This window comes from Nannospalax galili, unplaced genomic scaffold (genome assembly GCF_000622305.1).
Source record: "Nannospalax galili isolate Female #2095 unplaced genomic scaffold, S.galili_v1.0 scaffold1331, whole genome shotgun sequence".
Lineage (NCBI taxonomy): Eukaryota > Metazoa > Chordata > Mammalia > Rodentia > Spalacidae > Nannospalax > Nannospalax galili.
In genome coordinates this window covers 1,574,466-1,584,791 of record NW_008330679.1, presented here as the reverse complement: position 1 = coordinate 1,584,791, position 10,326 = coordinate 1,574,466, and the positions used below count along the sequence as shown (strand labels likewise).

General features: G+C 43.0%; 1 protein-coding gene across 1 annotated transcript in view; it reads left to right on the top strand.

Annotated features, from left to right (window-relative positions):
- The first annotated feature begins 831 nt into the window (after positions 1–831).
- Positions 832–10,326, top strand: part of Dpy30 (dpy-30 histone methyltransferase complex regulatory subunit) — a 19,956-nt gene continuing 10,461 nt past the window's right edge. The window contains exons 1-3 of the mRNA XM_008851038.3: positions 832–989; positions 1,213–1,285; positions 1,373–1,420. Of these exons, the coding sequence (XP_008849260.1) occupies positions 1,250–1,285; positions 1,373–1,420 (84 nt within the window). The 5' untranslated portion in view covers positions 832–989; positions 1,213–1,249. The remainder of the gene's footprint in view (positions 990–1,212; positions 1,286–1,372; positions 1,421–10,326) is intronic.

Here is a 10,326-nt window from a genome sequence, read left to right as displayed (position 1 = left end):
TTCTGGCCTCCTCTGACATTGCATCACATTTGTGCACATACATACAAGCAAAACACACAAAATAAAAAGACAATAAAAATGTTATTTAAAAATTTTATTTATGGGGCTGGAGAGATGGCTCAGCAGTTAAGAACATTGGCTGTTCTTGCAGAACATAAAAATAAAAAAAATATTTAAAAAACAGTTTAAATTTTTATTTTTAGCAAGTATTTTATTATTCTTATTTTATGTGTATGAATGTTATGCCTGCATGTAGGTAAGTGCACCTGTGTCGTGCAATGCCCACTGAGGACAGAAGAGGCTGTCAGATCCCCTGGAACTGGAGTTTTGGGACAGTTGTTAGCTGCCATGTGGGTGCTGGCATTTGAACCCGGGTCGTCTGCAAGAACAGCTAGTGTTCTTAACTGCTGAGCCATCTCTCCAGCCCTTAAACTGTTTTTTAAACAGAATGGTATCAACAGTACCATGGTGTGGTGTATCAGTTAATTTCTTTTGAGGGGATTGAACCATGGGCCTCCGTCATTCTAGCAAGTGATGCACCTCCTACTGGGAAAAGCCCATATTGCTAATCTTGATACAAATAGCCTGAACTTGGTATCTTCACAGACTGCAGTTTAAATAAAAGCTGTCCCAAAATCTTCCCAAACACTGCCTCTTCCCTCTCTTTGGCTTTAAAGTAAAGCCTGGGCCTGTAATGCTTCAGTAAGTCACACAGCAGGAAGTGGTTTCGGCTCCCCTGGGACAGACATTACCAGGCAGCACCGAGGCCTGGCTGGTAAAGATCTGCAGCGGGGTGGGATGCCTCGGCGGGATGTTGGCCTAGACGCATACAAGCCCTAGGTCGGCCCTGGGAGGCTCGCCTGGGTCCGCGGTGCAGCTCTGCGCAGGCGCGACAGCAGCGCGACGTCCGTCACTTACGGCCGGAGCGTTTCGCCCTGGGAGTTGGTGGCGCGGTGCTGGGCTCTTAGGAACCTACAGCGTTGGCGCGGGTAATCAACTTCTCGTCTTCCTTCTCCCTCTTCTTCTAGGTCCTCGGGAGGACCGCGGAGCGTCGGGATGCGAGGCGGCTTGCCGGTGGCCGACCGTCCCGTGCCGCTCCTGGGCTGCTCCCCGGGGTGAGGGGCGGGGTCCTGGCTGGGTTGAACCGCATCCCGGCGTTTCCAGCTTGAAATCTCCCGGGTAACTAACTCGTGGCTCTTCTTGTTTTCCAAGACCGGTATCCGGTTGATTGTGGTGTGCAGGGCCCGCCATGGAGTCCGAGCAGATGCTGGAGGGACAGACGCAGGTACCAGGAGTCCCTGGATTCAGAGTGGCGGTATGCGGGGAGGCTGCGGGAAACCGACTGATAGCTCTGTGGTATTTTGTTTTCTAGGTTTCAGAAAACCCTCACTCTGAGTACGGTCTCACAGACAACGTAGAGGTAATTCGCCCAGTTGCTATACCGCATCTGTGGGTCTCTTGAGAACTGGAGAAAACTTGGGGTCCGTTTTTACTAGACTTTTCTCTGCACGAGGGAACACTTTGCTGCCAGGAACTCAGTAGTATCATATTTTAAGTAGCTTGTTTTACTAGTACTAATACTTGCCTAAAAATAAAGGTACTGGGACTGGAGAGGTGGGTCACCGGTTAAGAACACTGGTTGTTCTTGAAGAAGATCCGGGTTCAAATTCCAGCCCCACATGGCAGCTAACAACTGTCCATAAGTCCAGTCCCAGGGGATCCGACAGCCTCTTCTGACCTGCGTGGGCATTGCACGACGCCGTGCACTTACACGCAGGCAATACACCCATACACATAAAATAAAAATAATAAAAAATTTTTAAAAATTACTTTGTAAATTCAAGGTCAGCCCAGTCTCCATAGTGAGCTCCAGGACAGCCGGGGCTACAGGGAGACCCTGTCCCGCAAAAAGACCAAAAAAAAAAAAAAACACAAAAAAAAAAAAAATTGTAAATGAGTAAATCCTGGAATAAATGAATTAACCAGAGCAGGGTAGGTTTGCTTAGGAAAATAGAGACCTCCTTGTGTGTGTAAGAAAAAAAAGGGATTAAGTTTGGATAAAAAAGAGAAGCATTATCAAAGCTCTTATAACAGTAACAGGTCTTAATACTTAGTCAACCCATTTACTATTTGTGTGATACACTTCTGAGCTATTTGAATATATCTTCAGCCCCTTAAGGCTCAAAGAAGTTGAGTAATTTTTTCAGGGTCACCAGGAAGTAAACTTCGAGCTATGTTTTCTTTTTAAATTATTATATGTATGATTTATTTACTGGTACGCATACATGTGGACATCTGAACAGCCTTGCTGAGTCGGTCTTCTTGATGGAACTTGGGACTTGGATTCTCTAACTTGTGTGGCAACAGCCTTTACTCATTGAGCCATTTCTGTATTTCAGTGTCAGCAGATTGACTTTTTTGCAGAATAATTGTTATAGTGCTACGTGTGTGTGTGTGTGTGTATTTTAGTACTTTGAATTTTAAGATAGTGTCTTTGACTTTGATCCCTTTGCTTTAGTTGCAGCAGGACTTAAAGGCATTCTTAGGCCCAGCTTAAAAAATCAGCTTTTATTTATTTAAAGTCCTGGGGTTCATACACAAGACTTTTCCATACTACGCAGACTACTTAACTACATCCTCAGCCCCAGTATTTGCTTTTTTTTTTTTTTTTTTTTTTTTTTGGACAGGATCTCACATACTTCAGGTTGGCCTTGAATTTGCTATATACAAGGTTGACCTTGAACTTCTCATACTCCTGCCTCCACCTCCCAAGTGGTAGGTTACGGGTGTATACAACCATGCTTGATTTATGTGGTGCTGGAGGTTGAACTCAGGCCTCATGTAGACCAAGCTGGCCTTGATCTCAAAGAGCTCCACCTTTGCTGTCATACCTGGCTCACCACCCCCACCTTTTTTTTTTAAAAGTCACTTTCTCTGTTTAATCCAGACTGGCCTTGAACTTGCTATATAGCTCAGGCTGTGCTTGATTTCTAATTTGTTTGTGAAATCTGAAAGTCTAAAAACCACTGTTCTACAATAACTATAGTGCCACTCCTCTTGTAGTTGCATTGCAATTTCTTTCTTGTATTGGTATATGATAGATTTTTTTTATACTACTATAAATTTAGTTAAATTTTAAAATAAAAGTTCCTTTTGGGTTTATAGTATGCAAGTTTAACTTCTCACAGTTTAACTCTGAGTACTAGTATATTGGTTACAAATATGTGGGATTGAGATATGGCTTAGTAGTTAAGAGCACTGGCTGCTAGGACCCACGTTCGGTTCCTAGCACCCACATGGTGGCTAACAGCCAGCGGTAACTCCAGTTCCAGGGGATCTGACACCCTCTCTGACCTCCATGGGCATTGCATAATATGGGTGCACTTACATGCATGTAGGCAATGCATTACTACACATAAAATTAAATAAATAAATAAACCCACAAATACCTGTACTATCAGACTGAAGAGGTGGCTCAGCAGTTAAGAGCACTGCTTGTTCTTGGAGAGGACCCTGGTTTGGTTTACAGCATGCACACAGCAGCTTGCACCATCTGTAACTCCGGTTTTGTGGGATCCAACACCATCCTGAACCCCGTAGGCTTTGCATAAATAGAACAAATATCTACACTCTCAGTATTTTTGCTGTACTGGGGCTGTAATCCAGGGCCTTGTGCATGCTGGACAAGTGTTCTGCCCTTTCCAGACAAGTTTATATAACAATATCCTTGCAGTTTTTTCTTTACTGACTTTGTGCTTTGTAATATGTTTTGTTCAACATTCACTCTGCAACTCTTGGTTTTTATTTTTTCCCTAAAAAAGGAAAAAAATTTTTTGGGGAGACAGGTTCTCACTGTGTAGCTCTGGTTGACTTAGAACTTCCTGTGTAGACTAGGCTCGCCTCAGTCTCACAGAGATCTGCCTGCCTTTACCTCCTCAGTGCTAGAGTCAAAGACATATACTCTTGTATAGATCTGGGTTTCCTTCTGGTATATCCTTCTTTCTACTTGAAGGGTTTTAACATATCTCGGAGTGCAGGTTTGCTGGTAAGGAAGAATTTCTGAATATCTGAAACTGTCATTGCTTTTGTTTTTTGGAATAGATGGCTTGCTGGGTATAAGTTTGGGGAACATTGTTTCTTGGAGAAATCTACTGTAGTTCTTCTCTGTGCTTCTCAATATGTAATCAAATATGTAACATCCTTTCTCTTGATTTTGTTGTACAGGGACTCACACGTGCTAGTCAAGGACTCTGTCACTTAGGTATAGCCCCAGCCTTTGGGGGTTGGTTTATTTTTCTGATTTTAGATACCTCTCTAAATTACCTAGGCAGCTTTAAACTTGCCATCCTCCTGCTTTAGCCTCCCAAATAGCTGAGAATGTAGGCTGGTGCCACCAGTGTTTTTGTTGTTTGTGTGTGTGTGTGTGTGTGTGTGTGTGTGTGTATGTGTATGTGTGTGTTGTGCAACCATGTGAGTGTATAGGCGTGTGTGCCTATGCACAGATATGTGGAGGCCAGAGGACAACCTCAAATATCTTCCTGTAGGCTCTCTGAATTATTGTCTTGTGGCTAGGCTGACTAGCCAGCAAGCTCTCCCATGCTGGGGTTACAGGCATGACTAGCCATGTCTAGTTTGTTTCTGTGGTGTTGGGAATTCATACTCTCAACCTTATGCTTGCAGAACTCACTGAACCATGTCTCTAGCTTCTTAACACAGTTAAAAGGTTTTTGTATGAGTGTATTGCCTGCATGTATGTGAGTGCACCCATGTCATGCAGTGCCACGGAGGTCAGAAGAGGGCTTCGAATTCCCCTGGAACTGGAGTTAAGGACGGTTCGTAGCTGCCATGTGGGTGCTGGGAATCGAACCCGGGTCCTCTGGAAGAGCAGTCAGTGCTCTTAACCGCTGAGCCATCTCTCCAGCCCCAAAAGGTTTTTTTTTTTTTTAACATTTATTTTGCATATGTTTGTGTGTGGGTGCTAGAGTGCCACAATGAACATGCAGAGATCAGAGGACAACTTAGGTGATATCTTCTTACCTTCTATCATGGGTACCAGGGATTGAACTCAGGTCATCAGGGTTAACAGCAAGTGCCTTTATCCACTGAGTCTTCTTGCTGGCTCCCTTAGAATTTTTTTTTCTGTCCTTTAGAGTTGGGGTCTCCCTCTAGCCCCAGCTGGCCTGAAACTCATTATGTAGACCAGGCTGGCCTCAAACTCACAGGGATCCACCTGCCTCTGCCTCCCAAGTGCTGGGATTAAAGGCGTGCACTACTACAACCGGCTCCCTTAACAAAATTTTTAAGTAATTATTGATCATGTTATGCTGTGTTGGTGGCTTTTTTTCCTTTTCCTTTTTTGGTGCTGGGGATTGAACTCAGGCCTATACACATCCTCTGCTACTGAACTGTACCCAGTCTCCCCTCCCAGTCCAGTTTTAATTTTATTACTATTTCTAATGTTTATTTTTTAATATTTATTTTGTGTGTATGAGTGTATTGCCTGTGTGTGTCTAAGTGCACCTGTGTCGTGCAGTGCCCATGGATGTCAGAAGAAGGCGTCAGATTCTCTAGAACTGGAGTTACAGATGGTTGTTAGGATGGTTGTTAGCCACCATGAGGGTGCTGGGAATTGAACCTAGGCCCTCTACAAGAGCAACCAGTGCTCTTAACTGCTCAGCCATCTCTCCAGCCCCTTAATGTTTCTTATGTATAGGATTGAGCTTAAATCAGTTGAACTTAAATCTGTGGGTTTAGAGTCTTTATCAAATTTGCAAAAATTGTAGCCTTTTTATTCAGATGTCTTGTCAGATTAATTTGCTCATACTTTCCACTGTCTTGATTCTTTTAGAATATCTTCTATTCTTTGAGAGTTTCTTTCCATGTATACAGCATATCTTGCAGCATATCTTGATCATATCCACTCCTTCCCCCTTCCCACTCACAGACATTTCATCATGTTATAGACATTTCCCCATTGTTTGGCTCTTACATTCTTTTAGCTTCCTCTTCCACAGTGTTCTCTGACCCTTGGTGGGGAGTTGATGTGGATGTCCCATTTAGGGTTGTACTTCAAAACAATCACTTATTCTCAGCAGTTTGACCAGTTCTGAGTCTCTGCATTAATTGTTGCATACTGTAGAGAGTCTTCTCTGGCTAAGGCTGAGAGCATCTCTATGGGTGTAAACATAAACATTTAGAAGGCAGTCTGACAGCATGTCCATTTAGTGAAACAACAGTGATAGTTCCCCTCTGCCAGGGCCTGTGACCTCCTGAGCTATGGACTTTTGATCAGGTTTATAGTATGAGGCATGAATTTCCTCCTGTGGAGCAGGCCTCAAATCCAGTCAGAAAGCAGTAGGTTACTCTATAACCTTTATGGCATTCATCAGTGGGCACATCTTGCCTGGCAGATTGGTATTGTAGTATTCAGAGTTCAATGCTGAGTAATGCTGATTTATTTTTAATGACCTTGCCTATTCTGTGATCTACATTGTATCTTGATCTGTTTTTGTGGGTTGATTTTCATTTGTTATAAACATTTTCTTGTCTTTTCCTGCATAGTAATTTCTTTGCTTAAAAAATCATTTTATGATCATCGGGCATGGTGGCACACGCCTTTAATCCCAGCACTCGGAAGGCAGAGGCAGGTGGATCTTTGTGAGTTCAAGGCCAGCCTGGTCTACATAGTGAGTTCCAGGACAGCTGGAGACCCTGTCTCAAAAAGACCAAAAAAAAAAAAATTTTATGTCGAGGCCAACCTACTCAACATAGTGAGTTCCAGGCCAGCTGTGGCTACAGGGAGACTGTCTCAAACAAATGAACAACCAAACAGTCAAACAAACAAACAAACAAAATCCAAAAAAATTATTTTAAAAAATCTTTAAAAATATTTTCTTGTAGGGTGTTCTGGTGCATGCCTTTAATCCTAGCACTCTGGAGGCAGAGGCAGGCATATCTCCGGGGAGTTTGAGGCCAGCCTGGTCTACATAGTGAGTTCCAGGTCAACTGGGGCTACAGGAAAACCCTGTCTCAAAAAGACCAAAAAAAAAAAAAAAAAATTTCTGGGGCTAAAGAGATGACTCAGTGGTTAAGAGCACTGACTGCTATTGCAGAGGACCCAGGTTTGATTCCCAGCAAGCACATGGCAGCTAAGAACTGTCCATAACTCCAGTTCTATATTTTTTAAAAATTTCTTTATTATTTTTATGTTTATGAGTGTATTGCTTGCATGTATGTAAGTTCACCTAAGTCGTGCAATGCCTGCAGAGGTCAGAAGAGGGTGTCATATCTGGAACTGGAGTTACAGACAGTTGTTAGCTGCCATGTGGGTGCTGGAAAATGAACCTGGGTCCTCTGCAAGAGCAGCCAGTGCTCTTAACTGCTGAGCCATCTCTATAAAGATTTTTTTTTTTTTTTTTTGAGACAGGGCCTCCTTGAAGCCCCAGCTGACCTGGAACTCAATATGGAGTCAAGTCTGGCCTAGATCTCACAAAGATTAGCCTGCCTCTGCCTCCCAAGTGCTGGAATTAAAGGCATGTGCCACCATGCCTGGCATTTAAAATCATTTTTAAAAAAGATTTTTTTATTTGTGTGATTATGACATATATGTGCAGTTGCCCCCTAGAAGTCATAAGAGGGTGTTGGATTTCCTATTGCTGGAGATGTAGCTGGTTGTGAGCCACCAGATATGGATGCTATGAACCAAACTTAGTCCTTTCTGCAAGAGCAGAAAATGCTCTTAACATCTGAGCCATCTCTTCAAGTCCCTATTATAATAATAATATAATAATTATTATTATTGTTAGTAGTATTTAGTGGGTGTGTATGTGTAGTCAGTTCTCTCTTTGTACCTTTTTTTTTTTTTAAGAGGTAGGGTCCCCCTGTAGCCTTGGCAAGCCTAGAACTCACTATGTAGACCAGGATGGCCTCACAGAGATCCACCTGTCTCTGTCTTTTGAATGCTGGGATTAAAAGCGTGTGCCACCATGCCTGGTTTTCTTTGTACCTTTTACCTGTGTTCCAGAAAACTCAGGTTGCCAGGTTTGTGTAACAAGTGCCCCTATATACTGAGCCATCTAGCTGGCCCTGCCTAGTAATTTTTTTCTTTCCTTTTCTTTCTCTCCCTCTTTTTTCTTTTTCTTTTTCCTTTTTTTCTTTCTTTTTCTTTTTTTTTGAGATGGGGTCTCCCTGTAGCCCCCAGCTGTCCTGGAACTCACTATGTAGACCAGGCTGGCCTTGAACTCACAGAGATCTGCTTGCCTCTGCCTCCCAAGTGCTGGAATTAAACGCGCTCCCTTTTTTTCCTTCCCTCCCTTCCTTCCTTTTGGGGGAGGTGGGGTTGAAACTTTAAAAAATATATTTATCTTGGGGCTAGAGAGATAGCTCAGCAGTTAAGAGCATTGTCTGCTCCTGCAGAGGACCCAGGTTCGGTTCCCAGCACCCATATGGCTGCTAACAACTGTAACTCCAGTTCCAGGGGATCTGACTGACCTCCTCAGGCATTGCACAATGTGGGTGTACTTCCATACGTGCAGGCAGTATACTCATTCACGTACAGTAAAAATAATAAATACAATGTTAAAAAATATATCTTAATGTGTATGAATGTTTTGCTTCCATGTATGTAGGTGTGCCACATCTGTGCAATGCCTGCAGAGGCCAGAAGAGGGTGTCATCCCTTGGAACTGGAGTTACAGATAGTTGTTAGCCACCATGTAGGTTCTGGGAACTGAACCCAGGCTCTCTGTGGCTCCAGTGCCTCATAATTTTTTATGGGATGCTAGGTATTATGAATTGTATCTTGTAGAGTAGGTAGTTTGGTATTTCTTCAGACCTTCTTGGTTTGTTTTTTTTCAGTCTTTTTGAGACAGGGTAACCCTGTAGCCCCAGCTGGTCTAGAACTCAGTATGTAGACCAGGGTAGCTTTAAACTCAACAGAGAACCGCCTGCCTCTGTAGTTGGGCTTGAATGTTGTTTTAGAACAGTTATTTGGAAATGGTTTGATCTTTTCAAGGCTTCCTTTAACCTTTATCAGATGGGAACAGACCAGTCTTTAATTAGGCCTAATTTCATTCTTTTTAGCATTCTACCTAATGTTCCAAGTATTTTGAAACTCTTTCCCCCTCTTGATTATGAGAATACAAATTATTCTCAGTCTGTGTAAACTCCAGTAATAGATCATCCTGAGTCATCCGGGTAGTTTTCTCCCGTTACAGTCATCTGACTATCAGAAGCCAGTCTCTCTGGTCTCTTTCTGTATCTCTCCTCTCCACACAGCTTTCTCCTTTGTGTACTCTGCATTGAAAACTACAGTTAATGTGGTTTCTTACAATTTTTCAACACTTGTCTTCTGTGCTTAGGGAGACTACTAGACTCTGTTAGTACCCTCTTCTGCAGCATCTTCTTGAGTAGTCTGGGCAGCAAGCAGCAAACTGGAGCAGCCCCTGTCGTAGTACTGTCTTTAGTTGGCTTGTTCTTTGTGTTTGATGTACTAGGGGGTATGCTTGTATGTATTTACGTTAACTCAAGATATTGACCCACTATGGTTATTTTTTCTGCAGTTGTGGTAAAATACCCTGACAAAGGAGCATAAGGAAGGAATGAGAGGCTTATTTGGGCTCAATTTGGAGGTGCAGGACAGGGGAGTCAAAATGGCAGGAGTTTGAAGCAGGGAACAGTGAATGCTCCTACTCAGCTAGCTTCCTCCCTTTTAAGCAGTCCAGGACTCAAGTCCAAGGAGTGATGCCACCCATTCACTTTCTACCTCAATAGCCTAATCTAGATAATTCCTCACAGGCATGCCCAGAGACTAATGTAATCTAGATAACCCCTCATAGATTTGCCCAGAGGCTAACCTAATCTAGATAATTCCTCACAGGCATGCTCAGAAGCTAACCTAATGTAGATATTCCCTCATGGGCATGCCCAGAGGCTAACCTAATCTAGATAATCCCTTATGGGCTTGCCCAGAGGCTAACAATCTAGGAAATCGCTCGTGGGCTTGCCCAGAGGTTAACCTAATCTACATAATCCCTCACAGGCTTATTTCTTAGGTGATTCAAGATCCTGTCAGGTAGATAATAACTATTACATTGACTTAACTAAATTAAGAATAACAATTGGCACATGGTAGATAACCCAGTAAATTTTTGAATGAAATGAGAGAAATTAGTTAAGGAGGTTATTACAGGTTATCTTCTTTTTCTTTAAAACAAATTCTTGCTGGGCATGGTGGCACATGCCTTTAATCCCAGCACTCTGGAGGCAGAGGTAGGTGGATCTCTGTGAGTTCAAGGCCAGCCTGGTCTACATAGTGAGTTCCAGGCC